Source organism: Colias croceus, chromosome 25 (genome assembly GCF_905220415.1).
Source record: "Colias croceus chromosome 25, ilColCroc2.1".
NCBI lineage: Eukaryota > Metazoa > Arthropoda > Insecta > Lepidoptera > Pieridae > Colias > Colias croceus.
Window position 1 is genome coordinate 6,628,555 of NC_059561.1, and position 24,727 is coordinate 6,653,281.

A 24,727-nucleotide genomic window follows, 5' to 3' on the forward strand; every position below is an offset into this window, starting at 1 on the left:
TTAGAATTGGATGTTATTACATTGGATGAAATTCGAAAGATAAAAACAATGGAGTTTAAATTTACACGTAGGTAGGGTAGTATTTTTGTAGTATTTTTTTTATATTTGACATTGAGATAATATATTTGATGTATTTATCTTAGTATTTATCTTAGACATTTATAGAAAAAAGTGATACTGACTTGTCTTTGTTAATGGCTCTAGCGATAAAGACTGTTAAAATGTAAATTATATATTATGCAATCAGTATACGTATACAGATGATCAACAAACTTCATTACATTTGGCAGAAAACATCAAAAAGCAAACGGTCCTAATGAACGTTGATTTTATGATTTACCGTAAAACGAGGCGTGAGAGAAAATTAAATGAAGTAATGAAAAAATATAAACAGTTTTCAAATGAATTGCCTATTGAAGTCAAATAAAGCTTTTAATACTAAGTTTAGAAACCTCTGTACCTAGATATTATAATAAGCGTCTATCTACTTCATAAATAAAACAAATATAGTCATAATTTACAATTTATTTATTCGCTGCTCTATAACAAAGTGAAAATAACATATTTTTCAAAAGATCAAAGCCCTGTAGTATTTATACCCATTTGAACATATGGCACTACCGGATATTTTCTTTTTGTATTAAAATATGCTGTAGCTCTTTTTATATCTAGGAATTTTATTTCTTGTCCATATACCATGACTCTGTATGTAATTGACTCTTTAAAGAATATATCAACATAAAAGTCTATTTGTAGGAAGTGCATTCCATAGCAGAGTGGTTTTGGGGAAAGACACCATTTATGAAGGTATATTTTTGGTTTTTCTACCGCCCATTTTTTGTAGTGGAATACTTGGAACACGATGCAGGAGTACTCGAAGTTGGCGAATATTGTGAACTGAAAAAATAATTAATGTTAACGTCATAGAAATGTGTTAATAATTATTTTTTAACAAATCTCAAACTATTATCTAAAACCCTCAAAATGACACCCGCTTTCAAATAAAAAAAAGAATCATCAAAATCGGTTAATTCAGTCTAAAGTCCGTGGTAATAACATAAAGAAAATACAGCCAAATAAAGAACCTCCTCCATTCCTTTGAAGGCAGTAGAAAATATGCAAAACATATTTATTAGAAGACAATATGATGCTACAAAAATATTATTTTTTCGAGACGTTCACATTACTTACATTATAACTCGCCCTATGTTTTTTCGCATTAGGAAAGTGTTCAATTTTTGTATGGTCTGTGTAAAGTTCGGCTTTAATTTCCTCCGGATCGCACGGGCCAAATCTCTGTATTCTTGCAAGACCTGAAAAATATATATATTATACATTTAATAATAAAAGATGATGAAAACGTACGTAGAAGTTAATAGATTGAGAGTAAAGAAAATAATTAACAAATCAATTCGAGTATCGTTTTAGATTATTACATTGTACATATTTTGTGATAATGTTAAAAGGGTTTGCTCAAATTTAATCAAATAATATCAAAGGATAACTAATAGTTAAGTAACATCGTCTAGACTCTGTATATTATCAATTATTTGTTAATTATAAAGGATCAGGGCTGCGGGAAAATTCTGCTATTATATTTATTAATAATTACCTATACAAATATGTACTTTTTATCGAAAAACACATGATACAATGTTCATGTTTAGTCCTGCTTTTTGTCATTTTCTTAGCTTTCAGCCCGTGGTTTTGCTCGCTTTTCATAAAACTAAATAAATTATATTTTAAAAGCTTCCTCTTGAATATATATTTCCATGAAAACAGCGCATTTAGATCGTTGCGTAGTTTTAAAGATCTAAGCATTAATATGGACAGACAGACAGACAATGGAAAGCGACTTTGTTTTATACTAGGTATGTAGTAATCTGTTCTAACCCTATCAATAAGTAGGTATGTAATAAGGCCGCCCAAAACTGTCGTTTAAGTAAGTATAGTGCAGCTTTCTCTATGTTAAATTTTTCAGAACAGTTAAATAAATATACTTCTTACTACGTCGCATTATAATCTGGTTATCATCAATCCTGGTGACGGTCGGTCTGCCGATCCTGAGGACGCTGTTCCTCGCCCAGGGTCTGTATTGGTTGTATTGTATGAAGCGAGCTGGTGCGTTGCAGCCTGGACCAGCTACTCCAACACCTACCTATAAAGATTTCGTATTAAAATATAGTCATTTTCGTGTGAACTTTGATTTAAAAATTACTCTTGTGAAAAATTAGCACCTACCTACTTGAATTCCTGTACTTTTCATGTGTTATTTCATATTTGTAGATATCTAAATGTGTTTTCCCTTGCATTGAAACTGTGTTCGTTGTGTTGTTGTTTTTGTTTATTATCACTCGCTATTAAATAGAAGTTATGAATATCGAATAAGTTTGATACATAATTAATATTTTACGTAATAAATAAAAAGCTCTACATATAAGCAATATAAATTTACAAAGGAATGACGTTCTTTTTAATCTATGTTTTTATCGCAATACAGACTTTCTTAATATATAACTTATTTAAAAATAGTCATTGTTTTAAATATGTAATTCAGAATTTTTTAAACATACCAAACTCCACCTATTAAGCTGTCGTAACGCCAAAACAGTGCCGCTACGCCACACACAACTTTTTCCCGCCAAAGCTTTGGCACAGATAACGTATGGAGGCCATATTGACTCAATGTCCAACTGTGAAAGTGCAAATAATATAATTACAGTAAAACACGCTTAAAAGGTAAACTCATAAAATTATTGTATTATCACCGGTCCTTGATAAGTGTACATAGTTTTGGTTAAACATATCCTTTTATATTAGTTTGAAGAGGAGCAAAATCGAGTCTAAAGGAGTCGGTTACAACTTACAAACATACAGATGAAGCTAATAACAATAAAAGCGCGTTCAATAGCTACCTATATTTAGGCCGCTAAAAGATTGCTCAATAATTTGAGATGTCCTTTTTGTATAGTGTGATGTGATTACTAAAAATTTTAACCGTATTGATTTACAATTATTAAACTATAGGGTATTTAGTACTTCATGTAACTTTGATTCAGGAATGCGTATTTAACTTATATTAATGAGCCTATGAGGAGAGTCTTATAACAGAATATGTATAGATATTATATGCTCAATTACGAGACAAGTTTCAAGTTCGTTTTCGTATGATGATCTATAGGAGTAGTAAATCACAAATGCCGACCACGACAAACAATTAGGAAGCAACAACAAACTTGTTGTTTATCATTTGATACATTGCTACAATATTGTGTACAATTTAATGACGTAAAAGGAGACGATGAAATGTATATGTTTCTAGTATAGTTATATATTATTTGTGATGAGTGTGATGTTACTTAAATATCATCATCATCAGCCCATTATGTTCTCACTGCTGAGACACGGGCCTGCCGAAGCGACCAGGCCGTAATCCACCACGCTGGCCATATGCAGGTTGGCAGATATGACATGTCGTCGAACGTTTTGATTCTTCGATATGTCGGTTTCATCACGATGTTTTCCTTTACCGTTGAAGCAGTGATGATGTTATAAACATGCGTAGATAAATTTAAATCAATTTATTTAATAAATTGAAAATTGAAAAATCAATTTCCTGCGCGCTTGCCTGGTCTCGAACCCCCGACTTATCGATTTGAAGTCCGAGGTCCTCGCTACTGAGCCACTGCTGTACTGTCTTTACTTAAAGATATTTGTTAAAAAACATTGGATTCAATTCCGCTTCACACGTTCGTCCCCATTTTATCTTTGGCAACATATATCGAATTGTTTTCCTGTGAAGCATCTGGTCAATTACCTTCCAAATAGTTTTCCTAGTTCTTGTTTAGTCTAATTTACTTTCTTACAAATTAAGTTAAATGCAAGAAAGAGCTGTCTTGTTGCAACATTTTGGAAAGCTGTCTAATACTAACAAAATTTTGTAATAAATACTATAATACTTTCATTTATAAAGAAAATATACCGGCTGAACTGAGTACCTCCTCCTTTTTTGAAGTCGGATAATAAAATGAGTAAGACGCAAAAGTAATTTTTTCTCTTTTCAATACAAAAAACCACAAGTCGTAAATAAACAATCAGCTACACTTTATAAAGAATTGTCTTGTTTTTTATCCAAATAAAACTCTATGGAGAGGTTTTTTGACATAACATCGTGAGTAAGGTAAATCCACACGTACCCGGGTCATTTCTTTTAAAAGCATTTGGTGTAAATTCATAATCCATTCATAAACCCATCTGGTTTAAAATGGAAATATGTTTGAGTAAAATTCTACATTTTATGAATATGAAAGAAAGAGTGGAATAAATGATGTCTCCTGTGTACCATGCATCAGGAGATAAAGTATGTCGCTATTTTATATAATAACGCTAAAATATTGCTATTTTTGCGCTATCTGTACTAACTTGTTATGTACAATGTATGTAGGTAATATTATAGCTGTTTGTGTACAATGACGTCATGAGCTTTAATAATGGTCAATGTAACAATGATAGTAAAAATGTGTGCGTGTACTAGTGTACACACGCAAGAAGTGAAACTTTTATATGACCTTATTTTCCAAAAAATAATTTATGTACTTTAAGCAACTTTACAGAAATACGTCGAATCACGCGTGGTAGGTATAAGAAAAAGATGGCGCGTAACGGAAAAATGTCACGCGTAACGAAAAAATTTTTTTCCAACCCCGATAAAGAAGTTTCACTTCAATAAAGTGATTTTATTTCATGTATTGATGAAATATGCTCTATCTACACATCATTAAACATAAAACCTTAAAATTATCTGATAATTTACTGTCTGTTTACAATATTAACATTTTATATTTTTACAAATAGGCTCAAATGTTATGCTATGTTATGTATTAATAATGCCTTCATAAATATTACCTCAGTTCGTCGATAAAATTCCTTGCATGTCTGATAGTCGACATACGCCATTTTTTGTAACCGTATAGTGGATTTAAGACAATCTAGACAATGAAAAAATATATTAATAAATTATGTACTGAGTCATATACTAAGGTTTTGTAATATTCTGTGTTTTATGTTTTCACGTTTTGAATTATAAGGCAAACAACTTATTAAGTATATTGTAGAAATAGAGATTTAATGGGAATAGGTAATACTCTCAAGTTTTATATCAACGTTCTGTGTGAAAAAGAGGTTCAATTTTAAATTTTCTTAGGCTGTAAGAAAGATATATTTCAGATCTATTAGTACCCAGCAAGGTACCCAGTATAGGGTGCAAACTGCAAACTTAGCAAACTATAGTAAATATGACCAAGCACAGGCTTCACAAAGCTCCCCTTCCATGATATATTACACGATAGTGCCGTATACAAAATTAGGTGCGAAATTACCATTTGAAAGTGTCATGCTGTAGAACTGTGCATTATTTAATGCAGAGGGCGGTGCGCATATTGGCCGAAATCCTGCGAATTAAACGCATAATTTGCATTAAACACCATATTATGTACATTAATATTGTCGGCTTTACACTCTATTTCAGCGATTTTCATATGCACCACGGTTGTTAATTATTCGTTTTGCGGAATATAAATTGGAAAGTTTTCGCGGCAACGCGGTTGTGTTTTAGTAAGCTTTAGGAGCTGCAACTACATAATTACATAATTCAATGAATCTGATATAGAAAATTCTCGTCGTGTTTGAAGTTAAAATCCTACGAAACGGTTTGATCAATTCTCATGAAATTTTGTTTGTAAGGTCTAAGAATCGATCATCATCTATTTTTCATTCCATTTATGATCATAATATAAAGAGATTATTAGCTACAGTAGTTAAGTGATAGACTTTTCAGGATAGATGTTTAGAATATTGTTCTCTTAACTCACAAGTTTTATTAGTTTAATAACAGCAACGCAACAAACTTATAAGCAGCCTTAGATCAAAAAAGAGGTAAATTGATAGACGCAACCTTCCAACTCACTTTAAAGTGATATACCTAAAACATAATAAAAATATACTCTACACGTGTCTTCTGACTACCTATACATTTTATATTATAATGTATTGTATATAAGCGGTAATAAGACATAGTGATGTTTGTCAAGCCTTCCTAGAAGTTAGAAGAAAATAAAGGTCCCTATTATTTTTTATACGACACAATAAATACATTTTCTTATAAAATAATATTCACGAAAGAAAACCAAGAAAATAAAGGCAAACACATTTAAACAGAGAAAAAGATTATTTATTATACCTACCCATCTGAACAAAGAAAATGTTCTTATAAAACATATTTCATGACAGAAAATTAAGGAAAAAAAATGTTACACTAAATTTTTTTCCAACAACTAGAGTACACACGTAAGAAGTGAAACTTCTTTATGACCTTATTTTGAACGGAAAAATGTCACGTGTAACGAAAAAATGTTACACTAAATTTTTTTCCAACCCCGATAAAGAAGTTTAACTTCAATAATCGAAAAACAAACTTCAAAATAAATAATTGAATATACCTATCATAAGTGGATCATTTTCCAGTTGTATCAAGGCTATAGCACTGAGGGTGGTTTTAGGGTAGTCTGGGTGGAAGGAATAATCCTTTACGCGGACAGATGGACCACTACAGTTCGTACCGATCACAACTCTTGATTTTGACCTGGCAAAATAGAATGAATTAAGTTTTGACGCGAGTTTATTGATTTGTCCAGATTTTACTTTTTTGGTTTCTTTTTTTCTCTTTTTAAAGAACAACATGCTCTGGGTTTCATTAAGCTCACTTTAAAATCGGTTGCAAACGTTCTTTTTTCTGATCAGATTTCATGATGTGTGTGGCCGGGCCGGCCTTATGTAATTAATTACATGGTGAGTTATCATAAATAATTAAACAAATAATATTGTATCCATTAACATACTACTGGTAATAATTAAAAAGTCTATCCCTCTTTCACTCTCATATAAATTTAACACGTAGAGTACCTGCGTTACGAGTTTAATTTTAAATAATTTAATTTTTAAATAATAGCTAATATTAATAAGATATTAATTAAGAAGAGAATTAGTAAGTTGAAAATTTTGAATCATTTCGTAAGATAGTCAAAGACATCTACAATTACAGTTCTTAAGATAAACAATAGTATAATTCCATTTGCATTTAAACACTATAGTTACGCACTTGCAATACATGCAAAACAAGTTCAAATTACTGAAGACCACCTGAAATCGATCTTGGGCACTTTGTCGACGTCCAACGCGTCGCCGATCGCAATTTGTTTTGACACAAGCACCACCGACGTCGTCAGCCATTTGTCACCTGCGAATTGACGCTTCAAAAGTGTTTGTGTAGGTGTTGATTGGGCTATTTTTCGTACAAATTTAGATAGATAGAAACATAGAAAACACTTTATTGCACACAAAAACAACATTTACAGAAACGATATTACTTATAATAAATGTACAATTTGGCGGTCTTATCGCTTAAAAGCGATTTTTTCCAGGCAACCTTGGTTTATGGGTTATGATTTAAAAAGTTGATATCCTCTGTTATTGAAGAGATTGTTATGTTTTTTTACAGCTTTGTACCTACATAGGTATGGTGTAAGGTGATGTAAGGGCATGCTTTAGGTTAGGAAGTAGAAGTTTGATTATGTATAGTTAGGTACTCATCTTTTGCAGGAACTACTCATTGCTTTATTTTGACTTGAATGTGTTATAATAATCACTGTAGTGAAAATTAAGGGCTGTATCATTTGTAGGCATGTAGTATAAGTTTAATTTTAAAATTTTTGATTGGAATCACGATGCCCAATTTATTATTATGAAAACATAGTTTATAACATTTAACACAGCAATTGTCATCAATTTGTCACTTGTGAATTAACGGCTAGTAAAAGTGTTGATTGACGATTTTAACTTGATTTGAATTATGATCCACGAAGTTATTTATTTTCAACTAGCTTCCGCCCGCGACTCCGTCCGCTCGGATGCTGGTCTTCGCGTGGATGGTTTATTTCTCTATTTTGAGTAACTCTGACAATGACATCTTATAAATATCTATTGGACCCAAATACGGCTAGGCCTATAATAATACGCAACGTGTGTTCGCGGTTCTACAGAACAACGTCTATGGATAAAACTGAAAAATTAAGATTAATTTTTTTCTACGTATTTTTTCAGGATAAAAAGTATCCTATTTTACGCCCAGGATAATAAGGTATAATTATACCAAGTTTCATCGAAATCAAACCGTTAGTTTTCACGTGATGTCTTCACATACAGACAGACAGACAGACAGGCAGACAAAAATTTTTTAAATCACATATTTGGGTTTGGTATCGATCCAGTAACACCCCCTGCTATTTATTTTTTCAATATTTTCAATGTACAGAATTGACCCTTCTACAGATTTGTTATATGTATAGATATAGATTCGTTTATCATCGCATTCGTTATAACACAGTTTATCAACCATTCATTTGTCATCCATGACTCAAAGTTGTAACAGGGATTTCAAACGATTTTAGATAGGGAAAATTTTCCATATTATTATTATGACTAGCTTACCGCCCGCGGCTTCGCCCGCTTTGTTTAAAACCTTACAAATTATATACTAAAAACTTCTTCTTGAATCACTCTATCTATTAAAAAAACCACATCATAATCCGTTGCGTAGTTTTAAAGATTTAAGCATACAAAGGGACAAAGGAACAGAGAAAGCGACTTGTTTTATACTATGATACTAGTGATAAAATTTATGTTATTTTAAAATTGTAATGTATAGACGATTTTTTACATATTGCAACCGTTATTTTTCAGTGTCGCATGCTCTTTTGTCGAATGTTTAGTGGTAGGTAATATTTTAATCAAAATCATGATTGTAATTTGTATTCTCCAAATAAATGAAAACGAGTAGACCCTCTACTTATAAAACAAACAAAACTATATTTATAAAACATTATTAAATGTTAAATACTCATCAGTAAATATTTACTATAACCTAGTTTAAAGGGAAATTAACTCATTAATTTTCCCCAAGGTACAAGTATTGTAAGGATAGATTAGACGAGCGTAATATTAGTTCTCTTTAGAATGTGTTTACAATTAATAACTTAGATTAATTGAATACTTGAATTTAGTTACGCGTTAATATTAGTTTTATATTATAGTTATCGAAATGAAATATCGATTGCTGATTTTAGATATTTTAAAACACCCTTCTATAATTATATAGTCATGTGTGTTTGTATATCAGAAATAAAATGTCGTGTTTAGTTCGTATAGCATAAATCTACCTTTATCTTAATAAAGACTGGTTAAAACTTAATCGTTATTATATGTTTTAATTTTAATAAGCTTTATAGTCTACTAGATTTCCGCCCGCGGCTTCGCCCGCGTTTGCAAAGGAAAACCCGCATAGTTCCCGTTCCCGTGGGATTTCCGGGATTAAAACTATCCTATGTGTTAATCCAAGTTACCCTCTATATGTGTGCTAAATTTCATTGTAATCGGTTCAGTAGTTTTTACGTGAAAGAGTATATATATTAGATTTAATAGATTTGTGTTTGTAAAAATAAGCAAAACTTTCAGTCTATCCCAGGTTTTCCAGGGGAACCGAGGCAAGCGGAGTCGGAGCTTATAAGTCTAGTAGGTATAGGTAAATACTTGGTTATAATATAATTATTATATTACAATGTCTCGATGTTTCTCAAATTAGTATAAAATTTGACCGATTTTCTCAGAGATGCAGTGTTAATTAAGAATTTCAAGAAAACACATTGCTTATTACTTTAAGCAGACAATCACATTAACAAGATATTAATAATATTAATATAGATTAATGAAAACCATACTTAACGGATAATACAATGTGCCGAGCCACGGGTATGTCTCTATTTTAGCGTATCCCTCATACACGATTGATATTGGTGAATTATCGATACCGCAAGTCGCTTTTGGCTGACGGTTTGAAGTTAGATTCTGTGTGGTTATTTTGTCTGTAAAATAATATGGTTGTACTTTAGATGATTTAATTTAATCAAATCAGTTTAATTGAAGTGAAACTTCTTTATCGGGGTTGGAAAAAAATTTAGTGTATCATTTTTTCGTAACGCGCCATCTTTTTTTAACCCGACCACGCGTGATTCGACGTATTTCTGTAAAGTTGCATATAGTAAATTATTTTTTGAAAAAATAAGGTCTAGAAGTTTCACTTCTAACGTGTGTACACTCACCAATTTTTTTGCATTTAAATTCATTCCTTCTTGCAAATAAATGTAATTTGAATTTAATCATAAGAAACTTGACATTTTAAAAATATTAAAATCTCTTAAGAATAATGATGATGCAGTAGGTATGATGAAAGAATAACAATTGATCCTTTATATTCTTATCCTGACAACGAATTATCTATACTTCTATACTATAATATTATAAAGAGAAAAGGTTTGTATGTATGCATGTAATATGTATGTATGGTTTTCATGCATAAAATATTGAACCGATTATAATGAAATTTAGCACACATATAGAGGGTAACTTGGATTAACACATAGGATAGATTTTATCCCGGAAATCGCACGAGAACGGGAACTATGCGGGTTTTCCTTTGAAAACGCAGGCGAAGACGTGGGCGAAAAGCTAGTATTATAATAAAAGTTATAGAGTAACTTGTTCGTCAGACAAATAGGTCAAAAATACATTTAAACTTACCACCAAACAACTTTTCCAATATCACACAAATTATTATTAGCGTTTTCATTATTACATATTCACAGTTAATTGCATTTTCACCAATAATAATATTAGTAAAATTTTAATGACATTTTAAAAGTACATTTTCAATTCATGTTTTTGTAAACAAGTGTAATGTGTTACACAGTTCATATTGAACTGAATGATATTTTGTAAATAAAAATTGTTTATTTATTTATCATTCCAGAAATTGTAAATAACTTTTGTTTTATAATATTGGGTTTACTTTTGTTATTACGATGATAAGTTTAAAAGCCAGTTTTTTATATTTTACGAGATTATGGTTTTCATAATAATTACTTATAGGCGTCAAATTAATTGATATCAAATAAGCAAATAGACACTAATACAATATTTCTAACTAAATGCAATATTTTCACACATTTAACAGTTCAATTTATATTCAAAGGGCTGATTTTTCAATCCTTGGTTAAAACTTATTCATCGAATAACGTTTTAAACTACAATTTCAAAAATGTTTTCTAATAATTGTCTGTAAATGACAGTTTACAGGTGACAATTTAAAATGTTCGTGTAATATTTTATTGGACGGATAAATTTTAACCAAGGATTGAAAAATCGGCCCTGAATCAAACAAAAAATTAAGTTATTGAATATTTTTTTTATATCTTTAGACATTAATCAAATCAGGTTCATCAAATATTCAACAGTATATACCTATAAACCTCTTTCGAACGCCACGTATTTGCGTATATATTTTCAAGCAGAAGATATACTATTTTTTCTAAAAAAAATACACATTTTTAACTGTAACGCACGGAAAGGGTGAAACAGTGAAAAGTATTTCTTGTAGAATGTCATTAGCCTGAACTATCGGAAGCTTTCAACCGCTAATGACTCAGGGCTGCCACTGATTTATTGTTGCACATTTTTACTTTGCAAGAACGTATTAATCTTCTATTGTTAGTCTTTCAATACTGAGGTTTATTTTAAAAATACAACGTATGCCATGAATATAAAGTTTTAACGATATCTATTTCAACAAAAAACACATACCACCTTCAAATTGGCTAGTGTAGGCTTCAGCTTGGAGGCTAGTTTCCCTAGTTTAAAATCATGAAAATCAGTACAACTCTAGCAAACCCAAAAAGCAGATTGAGAACCTCCTTCTTTTTTAATTAAAAATATTACACACATTTTCGTCTTTTTTCTGGGTATTTTATTACTAATATATTTTACTTTAAATTAATATTAAAAGATTTAAATGTACTTAATCAACAATTTAAGTATCATATGCATATCTCTAACTTCTCTAAACTAAAACTATCTTTGGAAGGGGAATTTTGACAATTTTTTAAAGTAAGGAATAGCCCCCTAGTGAAATAAACAATTTAAACTCGCAAATGGCAACCCTATTCCAGTTAGCTTCGTTACCGATCGCTACAGTTGGCCGGGAAGCACTCCTCCACCTTGTTTTACAAAACTTGTGCTTTCATGCCATTTGAATTATTTCACAAACGCTCAATTGTTACCACCGCATTTCAGATTTCAATATTTAAAAGCTTCTCGTCATCTTCTAAGAAAATATAAATAATCGCGTTGGCTTTTCTAAGAAATTATCTATTACTTTCACAAAACAGTAAACATAAATTAAATATCATATTGTTAAAATATAAGTTACGTGTTCTGTAAGTATATTAGTATTTTATTTAAACATATTATTAATAATCTCCTTAACAGAGAGTCTTGCCGATGTCTGTATATATTTTTTCAGAAAACCGTTTCGTGATAAGTCACGAAGGGATGAGTCAATTAGATGTACAGACTAGGTAAGCCTAGGTACATCTAAGGCCATTCTCCCATTACGATGCGCACAGGCGATTCAAGTATCCTGCAAGTCTCGGAGACTAGTCGCCGCGGAGTATCTCACATACATTTGTATGTAGGCTCGCACACTACGCTACCGGTACAATGTATGTAAGATATTCCGCGGCGACTAGTCTCCGAGACTTGTAGGATACTTGAATCGCTTGTGCGTATCGCAATGGGAGAATGGCCTAAAACATAGTCTAGATAACGTGCAAATGAATAAATATTTTAGTTTATACAGAAATATATGTATAGTTATACAGCTTTTAGATTAAACAATGATACAATACCAGAATTAGCGAACAATACGCGAACAAAAGCGTGCAAAAATAATCTCTATAAAAATCCATGATATTTATTGTATCCATGTTGCTATCATTGCATTATTCCTAGTATAGAAACTTAATTTTAAAATTTTCGAAATAAAACTTCGTGGAACTTTCTAGAGCTTACAATTGTGTAAAAATTGATACGTGGACGAACTTGCCTAGCAATATTGTCAGTTTATTGTGTGTAATACAAAAGCTTGTATTGATATGGTTTTGAAGATAGACTTCATAATATATTGATATTGAAGCCTCATATCAATAAATTTAATGTGTGTCTTGTAAAATTCAAAATTAGATTGTAATTCACGCGAATAGGTGCGCTGCCGTTTACAAAATATTTATTTATCAACATTTTATAAGAATTTAACGATGAAAGAGGTTGAAAGTAAATAAAACAATGTTTTTATTTTCAAAATGCATAGACGATTGTATATATAATGTCAAGGAAGATCAGTTAATAATTAAATTTTAAGATCAGTCTGTTTAAATAAGACAATAACAAATTTATTTTAAAGATACAAGTTAATATTTGCTGTATGTAGACAGATTCATGCATGCAAATATGAAGTCAGGAATCTACTTAAACTTTGGCGTAAAAACACACGAAGTCGCGGGCACCAACTAGTATTCAAAACCTGCAATTCTCACTGGGAAAACACACGTGCAAGAGAATAACAAATGTATTTAAACTCAATTCTTCAATCACATCACGGGTTTTGTATTCAGTGCGCTAAGTTTCAGATTTATAAGAAAGTATGTTCTAGCTTAGAATTTATAATGTACCTGCGTTCGAATGTTTGCAATTGAAAAGCGACTCTGTTATATAGGGAATAGAGATGCAATTGTTCCTGTATTGCTCGTATGGGAACTCTTTTTATAGTGCAGACAAATATAAAACAAATACAAAGGTGAGTTTTTATTTTTATACACGCTTTCATTAGCTTGTATGCAACATTTATTAAGACTTTCACTCTTAGGCTGTATGCCATATTTGAAGTTTTCATTAAAAATCAAACTTATTTTTCCGATCACATGATTTTTGATGTGAAAAGGGAAGAAAATTTGAGTGATTCTACTTTATTAATATAATAATTATGTTAACAAAAACCACACACATTAAATTCTAGAAAATAAAACTATGATTAAAAAAATATATATTCTGTACGAGGTATCGATGATAACAATGCCTCAAATCTCAGTTGTTAAACATAAAATTATATGAGCTGAACGGAAACGGAGGTAAAAATAAAAGATTATTGTTCATGCATTTTTATACACATTACCTACCATTTTTTATTGCGTTTTATTTCATGTATCATAATTTATCGGATTTTACGTTTTTATGTTTATTTAACATCGGCAAAAAAACGTCTTTTTTATAGAAATTTAAAAAAATATATTCGTGTAAAAATAAATATGGAGCCATATACGCATTTAAATTCCTATACAAGTCATATAATATTCCGCTCTCAATATATTGTAAAAAGACAATGGTTTTAAAATGAATGATAAATTTAACGGGGAATTTTTAAAAGTTTCAACAAAATGGAAAAACAAAAAAGATGAAATTATGCAAATGGAGTAGTCAACGCTATCCTTCATCGCTGTGGCTTCAAGTTGAGTTAATACTCTCGGCTAGTGATGTGCAGCTGCGCAATATCGATAAAATATTTAAAAGTTTTAAATTTTAATGTGAATTTACATATTTAGGTATTTGAAAATGCCTTACAATGAAAGGAAAGATATTATTTGTGTAAAAAGACACAATATATGCACTTTAACTCTCTAAAGTTTTGTGTTAGTTATTTAACGATAACTAAAAACGCAGTAAAAACAAACTTCTAGTAAATCTCAAATTTATAATATCCAACATTGTGAATAAAGTTTATTTTGTCATGTAAATTGAACCACCTTTAATGGGAAACATTATTTTTTGAATACTATATTATATTTTGATATTAGCAATTAGTATCAGTTCTAATTAACATATTTTTAGTTAAATAATTTGTATTTATACCCGCTACCTATATTATCAAAAGATGAGATATCTTATTAAGATCATGATCCTTATATATTTGCATCCTATGTGGTCTATGAAAAATTATACCCTTATAACCCAGCGATATACGTGTTTTTATCAAAGTTTACAACTTTTTTATATTTACAATACGCGCTACACTATTAATATAAATATTTGAGTATCGACAAGAGTTAATATTTGCACATCACTAAAAGGCACGTCGAAATAGCTAAGAGGATATCCAGTTTCGGTTAAAACAAAATCAATTACTAAGCAAAAATGTAGAAAATTGAAAGGTTGAGAGTACCTGACATAATATAAAATATATTTCTAAACATATTTCTATACAGAATTGAAATTAACAAAAATCTAGCTACTTCTTTATTTAATTTATTGCACGCATCATAAGCGAAGCGTTGAGGTGGGTACTACTGTCACTTCGCGCAAAACATCTGATTTTTCAAACTTAAAATGTCTTTATGTATCATACATTGCACTTGTAAGATAATACATACACACACATATTAAGAAAAAACACTATTTTTAACATTCATGATATTTTTGATGTCATTTTTGTTATTTAAACTAGTTAAAAAACAGTTTAAAAAAGTTCTGTCTTGGACGTCCGTGTGTCTGTATGTGCGGAGGATTTTCTTGTTAACACGATAGCGACCGAAATACTTTACTCATCGAGTCTTTTTTTTTCTCTTACGCTTGAGTATGCTCAGGAATAGAACCCTTTCATTTTTCAGGGTCTGATTCGATGTGGTTTAATTGTTATTAAATAAACAAAAAAAATATCTTTTTATATATTTATAGTGTACTCAAAATTCACCATTATAAACTCGATTCTTTATACTATAAGCCAAGGTTTAAAAAAATAAGTTGGTAGTCAGTCCCTTAAACCGGCGCAGTTTCACATCTAGGTGGGGCCACAAGAAAAATAGCTCAATTATTACGGTACCGCTTTCTTTACTTTTCCAACTATTTTGTGACAGTACAAGAGCATTGGCACATGAGAACAAGTGTATCTACATACTTATATTATATACACCTTTATAAATAATCAATTTTATTGTAAAGGATGAGATTATGAGGCGTGCACTTTTGGATTTTCCAAAATATTTAAGTACCTGTTCTTCACTAATACTATGTAGTGAAGAACAAAGTCGCTTTCTCTGTCCCTATGTCCCCTTGTATGCTTAAATCTTTAAAACTACGCAACGGATCTTGATGCGGTTTTTTAAACGCAAACTCAAACTCAAACTCAAACATTCATTTATTCAATTAGACTACTATTTAGTAGCACTTTCGAATCGTCATTACATAAGTATTTTTAACATTTTAAATAGATAGAGTGATTCAAGAGGAAGGTTTTAGTTTATAATTTATTAGGTTTTAGACAAAGCGGGCGAAGCCGCGGGTGGTAAGCTAGTTTAAAATAAAATAAATACTAAGTACAGTCTACCGTCGTATTTTAAACCTATAATAATCGTAGTGCTTCCAGTAACTAATTTACCAGCAATTTCTGTCAACAGATAAGCATTTAATTCCTACTACTTAGTTTTATATTTACAAAGTAATATGAAGTAGTAAGTAATGTTTGTTTCCTTACAAACACGTATTTGTCTGTAATTTCGTAGATATCCTATTTCCTAGTAAAAAATATATGAGTTAGCCTTTACTGCCACTGTTTTTAATACGATATAACATTAGCTTCACGTGTCTGTTTGTATGTAGCCAACTGACTCGATTTTGCCACACAGGTGCAGAAATTCAAACTTACTACACTTATCAATGATCGGTGACAACACAATAATAATTATATAATCATCTAAGTATTATTGACAAGTGAAGCTCTTGGCCATAATCTCGCCTGAAATCATGTTTTATAGTTTTTTTAACTATATTTTTAACGATGCTAGAAAGCTTATAAGAAAGTACAGGTTTCTAAATCTTCCTTTAAAGCCATTTGAGTTATCTTTGAACTGATAGACCAACATAAAAGGCGGTTTCATTCACCAGTTCTATAAGCGTAATGGGCTAAGTTTCCAAACATATATGTATTGAGTGGAGGTGATCGTTCCAATGCAAATACTAGCATCCTTGCGCATTATATTGCTCGGGAATCGCTCAGCTTATGGACGTCAAGTGAGGAGATTATACGAATTTATTTCAGTGTTAGATAGCCCACGCTACGACCATCAGGAGTGGAGCCACGGGGCTGAAACCAGGGGGAGCAGCTAGTCATAAATAAATAACAACTGCAACTTTTATTGAAAAACTGCATCGTGCCATAAAAGTGACTGCAAACAATCGTTTAAATACTCGTTATAATTTTATAAGTAACATTTTTGTACACCTACTACTATACTACACACCCAAAAGCTAGAAGCCAAGCTTCCTTCAGTACAATAACTTTGTATATTTTGCTAAAATTAAATAATCGCTTCAGCTTATAACTTGTGGAGTCCGCAGTCGCCTCCGCCAGTATTATGATTTCGCTGGCATACGCTTATTGAGCGGTCCTATATCTCCGCTGAATGCACTTTTCTATACGGTTCTATACGGTCTGCAGAATTGATTTATTGTGAAAATAATGACTATTGACCCCGATTCTATTGGGATGATAGGGAATTTCGCTGCAATCAATTTTAATAGTGGTACGTTTATAATGGACGCGTTTATATTTTAGTTATCAGCTTTATTGAGTAATAACACGGATAAATAATTATCATAATGGCTTTGAAAAGTTGTTCTTTAAGTTGTTATTGCAGTGAAAAGGCAGTTAATAATTAATTAAAATTGGTTAATTAACATTATCGAGAAAATTTATGCAAATTCAAACTGACTTGTTTGTAAATTCGCTTGATAGAAGATGTCTTTTTGTATTAATTATTTTTTTGACTTAATTTATGTATTGTAATGAAATAGGATGTACTAACTTACGTATAATGTAACGTAGGCAATTTTTAACTGGTTACATATAAACATTAAGATTTAGCGATAGGAGGAGACATTGTGTTTTAATTAAAAGTTTATAAGACTTAAAATTATGCGAATAAAGTTGCCATTTTGTTGGGCACAGCTTATAATATCCATACAGACTTTAATTGCACCTGAAAGCTATTTTTTTTGCTATCTGTACCTTTCGACAAGTCTGAATACAACCTTACATGGACTACAACTGTCATCCCGTCTTTCTACGTAAGGAACCATTTAAGAGCACCACAATAGCAATGGATAAATAGCTTTATTTAGTATTTCTAATAAAATATCTGGTTTTACGCGAATTGGGGCAGACATTTTTATGTGTCTGTTTCACGTAACCATTTTATTTCCGAGGCGTGGTTGTTCGGACAAGATAATATATTATATTGTCTGATTTCCAACGTGGAGTCTTGATTTTATTCAGTCGAAGTCAATATTTGCAAGTATTATCTTAAAATAAGCAAGATTTCGAAACAAAGGCCAAGGACGAAGGTTTCTTGTAATGTCTTTGGTTACAATAGTACCGAGTCTGCACAATAGACAATTTAATTAATGACTGGCGGACTGTTTCTTCGTCCACGATTTATTTGAATTTTTTGTCTAAGCTCTACTCAGATTTTATCAACACTATTCGGCAATATTTGAAAAAAAAATGCATTTATATGAGTGAAAGTTCTGTCAAATGCCTTTTGCCTTGGAAAAATTTAGCAATTCTTTCAATTTTTTATATATTTTTAGTTATAGGTAGGGTCAATGTACCACTAGCTGACCAAGCGCCAATACATGACCAAAATTCAAATATAAGCGCCAATTAAGAAAATACGGCAGCCCCAGATGATAGTTTATTGTTTTTTCTATAAAGCAACATCATCTATAAAATAAAAACAAACCTTGCTGCTATTGGTCAGAAATATAGACATTTTTTCAACACGAAGATGTAATTAAGTAGGTGCCCCGTAAGTAATCACATTTTTTACTAAGAGTTTTTTATCGGGAGTTGATTGGGAAATCTTAATTTATCTTGAATGCAATCGATTACTCTTTATATGTCTTGTTATAGGCATAATGTTGAACCATTCTGTTATAGACTTTCGGCTTCATTTTTGGCATGAACAGTTTTTCATGATTTTTAGCGGCCTGGTTATCTTTTGGAGCAACAAAAACAATTTTTCGCCTATTGTTGACAAGTATGGTCAGCTCTTGGTTCTTTATATTTTGCTAAGAAAGACTTGCTTTTTTTGTGCTTATACCTAATTTAACAAACCATATAAGCCGTCTAAGTCCTATTCCAACACCAACAATGCATCTCGAATCAACATCAACTTCAGTCAGTCATTTCCTTGAACCTCCTTCGCCCAAATTAGTAGATTTAAAAACTAAAATGCAACAGCAAATAAGCCCAGCTTTTGGCAAACATTTAATATGGCCTTCTGATTCTCCGTTAAAAAAGAAGACTAAAAGCTTGCCCTTTGCAACAACTTCCAAGAAATGGCAAGACTACTAGGTGTCGAAGGAAAAAGAGAATAAAAGAAAAGATTGTATGGTACGTAGGTATAGTCATTAAGGATTAATAACAGTATTGTAAGAATGATTTATAACATTTAATAAAATAAACTTCAATATAAATACAGACTTTTTTTATTTATTAAACAAAACTAATGTTCGAAGAAGGACATTTTGTCCATTTTGAAAATGGTCAACTTTTAGAGCAATGATGGTCAGATATTGGTGATCAGTGGTCAGGTATTGGTACTTTTGCAGAAGTAATTTTCAGAGTAGTTTTCATAAAACCTTTAAAGGCTATCAAATTGATACTAAGAACAATAATAATTGCAATGACTATTCAATTATCTGTGTCCCAAAAATAACATTGAACGTAAAACAAATAACCCGTTTTTTATATATAGCTAAAGATAAAACCGCTTAAATGGTCAACTAGTGGTACATCAACCCTACTTCATTTCTAAAATGTACGAATCTGTAGCATGTTTATTTTCATCTCAATTTATTTAAAAAATAAACATATTGTCGAATCGTGTCTGCCTGTAAAGTTATAAAAATGAAAAAAGAACGACCAAATAACCAAATAACGTATGACATATTGTTCAAAGACAAACTTTGACGTTTAATTAAAATTCCCGCCAAAATTTCGTGCGATTCGAATTTCGAATAATTCGAAAATCGATAGGCAAACCGGTGAAAGCACAATGGTATTCCATTCAATGCTAAATTAATTTATTGCTCAAACTCCGTAAGCCCCGCTGTTCTTATTCAAATCGAGATTTAATTTCTTTGGGGCTTTGTTTCTTCGCTTCACTCTCGAGTTGTGTCTATGCTAATTCATAATTTGTTTACGTTAACGATTAAATAAGTTACCCTTTTTTAATCACTCTGTTGGTTCAGTTGTTTTTGTTTGTAGATTAGAGATTTCTTAATTTACTGTGAATTTTTTTACAGTTTTAGTTTCAGCTTTTTGTAAGGTTCGTAGCATCAGTTGTTTCAGGCCAGAATTTAGCTGAATATTTTTTATCTTTTAATAAACATTTTTGGATATCTTTTATTACTAGACTTGTTAATGGCCATTTTTATTGTATATGGCGTGTGTTTATTGTTTTATTGTCTTTTCTACTTCAATGAACATAGCGACAAAGTAAAGATATTATATTTTTGCACCCTCAGGCCTCTATAGACATAAAGGTGCTTATTTCTTAATAAATCTCATCAGGAACAGAATCTAGGAATTAACTGACAAATATATCATAGGTAGAAGATCTACTGAAGGAAATTACATATAGGATACTATCTATATGTACTGGTTTTTCACTGAAGGGAAAATGGAAGTGGGCGGGTCACTTGGCTCGTTACAAAGACGACAGATGGACCCTCAGGTCAGTTAAATGGTCGGGGCCAAGAGGCACCAGGACAAGGGGTCGACCAAAGGCAAGATGGGCTGACGAAATAGTAGCAGTCGCTGGCGGAAATTGGCTGAACTTGGCCCAAAACAGGGATAAGTGGCATTCTTTGGGGGAGGCTTTTACCCGTACGGGGTCCATATAGAAACCTAACAACGAGTACTTAATTTTTCTAAATTATATAAACTAGATTAGTATCTAAATTATTCTACAATGTACTCAAACTGTAACTGTAACTAAAATTGTATATTCTTATGGAAAAATAAAGCTTTATTTATTTATTTTATTTATTTTATTTACTATCTATACATTACTATTTGCTATTCACAATCAAGTTAATTAATCCTTAACCTAGAAATAACAACACGCTTATAACGTGGAATATACACAGTTCCCGAAATCAAATATTAGTTTGAAATCAAGCTTTACTTATGTCATAGTCAAGCCCCGAAGCTTGGGCACTTGTAGGTTGGACTTGTCAATCCTCAGGTCTAACATAATCATTTTGTCAACGCCCAAATAAATGTAATATTTCGGCCTTTTACTAAAAAATAAAAGTAAAAATACTTCAGTCAAACGGCGAAATTCCAATGTATTTCGTGGATTGCCCGATGGCTTTTGCCAAACTTAAGATAAACCAGTCCTTCCGCAAAGAGATTGTGTTTCGGGATTTGACTATAACATATACCTACATAGAAGTTATCACCACAAATAAACACATAACTGTTAATATTCGATAATGACATTAAAATTACAAAGTTTGTTAAGCGGCTTATTTCACACGGTTCCATTTTGCAGCTATTATTAATTAAATACGTTTCTAGTTCATTTCATTTTAGGAAATATTTATTAATAGCTGACCGTTTCGGCTTAACGGGGGATTAAAATTTGCAAAATAAATAGTTAGTTTATGACTTCAAATTGTTATCGCTTTATTGCGCATTTACAATATTAAAAAGTATGAAATCTTACTTTTTAATATTGTAAATGCGAAATTATGTTTGTTTGTCTTTCTTTAAAGTCATAACAGAGCGAATTTATGATACGATATTAGTGGTCTGGTCATAGAGTAAGCTAGAAAGTGACATAGGCTACTTTTTACCGCGTTGAAATATCTCATTCCCACGGGTATTTTCTTTGAGTACGGACGATTCTACGGGTGGCTAGCTAGTAGTTTATTAGTTAGTACCTACTTCGAATCTTAAAGAACATACATAATAATATTGAGGTGTTTCGTGTAATAATCAGTTCTAATTTATAATCTATACATATAATAAATCTGTAGAAGGGTCAATTCTGTACATTGAAAATATTGAAAAAATAACTAGCAGGGGGTGTTACTGGATCGATACCAAACCAAACTATGTGATTAAAAGTGTGATATGTGATTAAAAAAATTTTTGTCTGTCTGTCTGTCTGTCTGTCTGTCTGTCTGTATGTGAAGACATCACGTGAAAACTACCGGTTCGATTTCGATGAAACTTGGTATAATTATACCTTATTATCCTGGGCGTAAAATAGGATACTTTTTATCCTGGAAAAATACGTAGAAAAAAAATTAATCTCAATTTTTCAGTTATCCATAGACGTTGTTCTGTAGTAGGTACCGCGAACACACGTTGCGTATTATTATAGACCTAGCTGTATTTGGGTCCAATAGATATTTATAAGATGTCATTGTCCGAGTTACTCAAAATGGAGAAATAAACCATCCACGCAAAGACCGACATCCGCGCGGACGGAGTCGCGGGCGGAAGCTAGTAATAAATATAAATTACACTGTCGTTATACTGTGAGAATACTAGAGTAAGATAATGTAATAACTATAAGGGAATCAAATGGGAACAGATATCTTACTTGCTCATAAGGAAAATCGATCTGTGAAACAGGTATGAAATGCACCTGCCTCACGCATGTCAAACGCAGGGCACCAATTTCGTAGATTAGAACAGACAGACATGAATCTTAATAATTACTGTGTAGTTATAGATACCCTGAATGATTAACCGTAGTAAATAAATAAATAAGCGATGAATTTGCATATTTATTAAAATAAAGCAAATATACACATGTAAATATATAAAATAAATATTGTTATCTAAGTTAAAACTTTACACATGTTTCTTTATACTTTATAGGGATGCAATTCAATAAAGTCTATATTTTGATATTTAAAACTTCAATTTCATTTGTTTCTACAAAATATAGCAACACTTCGCTTTCCTCAAATACAGATTAGGATTACACAGAGCAGTAATTATTTTATTAGTAAGTATTAATTTTGCGTACCTAGTATCAATTATATTATAAAACCCTGTGCCCCGCGGTTTTACCCGTAGTGCTCCGTAGTGGTAGGTTATTAGTGTGTTATTATTGCCTGGTATAGGATTATATTATCTGTGGTGATACACACGGAACTCTCAAATTCGAACGGATCAGGTGAGCCGTGCGTCACGGTGACACACTAATCAGGGTCGCAAAAATCTACGTTATATCTGTATGGTGCACATAAAAAGTGGTTTAAATTTTATGCTCGTTGATTAAGTCTTGTTTTTTATTTATTTATTTAGAGTTAAATGAATTATATAATTGTAATAAAGGATATTTGTATTTGTTTGTATACTTTATTAGGAATTGCCAGTTGAGTAGACGTTTCGAAGACGTCTTTCCAAAATCTGTAGGTAATTTCTATGCAACTTAAGCAAACCTGGTTTTGCCTAAGTTGAGTGCATAGCTATAAATTTCATCTGGGTGCATACGCATAGGTATATATTTAATACAGTACGTAAAGAATATTAAATTCTGAATTTTAAATTATATTTAGTTTGTTAAATAACTTATTTTGTTGAGTGAGCTCTACGCATAATAAATATTTTCAGTTTTATTTTTCTAATATTTGCTAATAATCCGAGTACGGTATGTTGTAACTTACTGTAATTACTAAACTAAAGCAGGGTTGGGTTCCACTAATAATAGATTACATGCACAAAATCCGCCCAAAACCAAACGCAAGGTAATAAAAATAAACGCTTACTAAACCTTGATTTATCGTTTTTGCTGTCGGTACAACTCATCAATATTCGTTCGGTGTGACGTGGCAATAAGATTTATTATTTTCTCACTCATTACTCACGTATGTACGTGTTATCGTTTGCACGAATTGGCTAGGTATTTCTTTGAAGATAATTTCGCCCAGATATACGCCAATTACAGATGTACATGACAGGCTTTATTTGCTCTCGTCTGTACCATTAATTCTTTCAGCTACGTGTTAGTGTTCCTTATTTTTCTCTATCTCTATTATTACATTTTTCAAGATTCAATCCTAACTGCTTTGAATGAAGTTTCCTTTGCTTTTAATCGATTGTCTTAGGTGTATCTGCACTGTAAATCATAGACATATTGTAATCATAATTACTGTAAGAAAAACTTTAATGGGCCCTGTTCACATTGTGTAGCGTTGGTCCAACAATTTGTTGTTTATTAGTTGGCTCATCTATGGTTGCCTTATGGTTGCCGCCATTACGACGCTTATGAATCTACGATGACGGCCGATCATAGACATACAGGCTCTCTACACTATCGTGATTGTCTCTGCTCGCCCAATGCTGCCCATTGTGAAGAAGGCCTACAAGAGCATTCAAGTCAATGTATATATAGAGGTAGATATAAAGTAATAATATATTTAATAATTTCGACTACATAAATACATAAAGTACGATATGAAACAAGTTACTATATGAAAGGAATTGTAATAATAGTTTAGCAAAGTAACGACTTAGCTCGCGGGCTAAGACGTTGTTTGAGTCTTGGTTTTCATTTTGCGGAGTAATTATTTTACTGTGAACAATACAGCAAGCATGTATGTCGCTATTTTATTTACTAACAGGTTTTTGCTTTTAAGTAACTTTTAG

General features: G+C 31.5%; 1 protein-coding gene and 1 long non-coding RNA gene across 2 annotated transcripts; both read right to left on the reverse strand.

Annotated features, from left to right (window-relative positions):
• Positions 1-509: 509 nt before the first annotated feature.
• On the reverse strand, positions 510-4,956 carry LOC123703059. The gene is made up of 5 exons (XM_045650934.1): positions 4,906-4,956; positions 2,574-2,693; positions 2,008-2,158; positions 1,192-1,313; positions 510-897 (listed from the first exon to the last, which is right to left on the reverse strand). Exons 1-5 carry the CDS (start codon positions 4,954-4,956, stop codon positions 577-579), a joined length of 765 nt encoding a protein of 254 aa, XP_045506890.1. The 3' UTR covers positions 510-576.
• Positions 4,957-5,315: 359 nt separating this feature from the next.
• LOC123703195 lies at positions 5,316-9,975 on the reverse strand. Its single transcript, XR_006752959.1, has 4 exons — positions 9,831-9,975; positions 7,198-7,294; positions 6,498-6,640; positions 5,316-5,450 (listed from the first exon to the last, which is right to left on the reverse strand). It is a non-coding gene; the product is annotated as an uncharacterized LOC123703195 (long non-coding RNA).
• Positions 9,976-24,727: the final 14,752 nt, after the last annotated feature.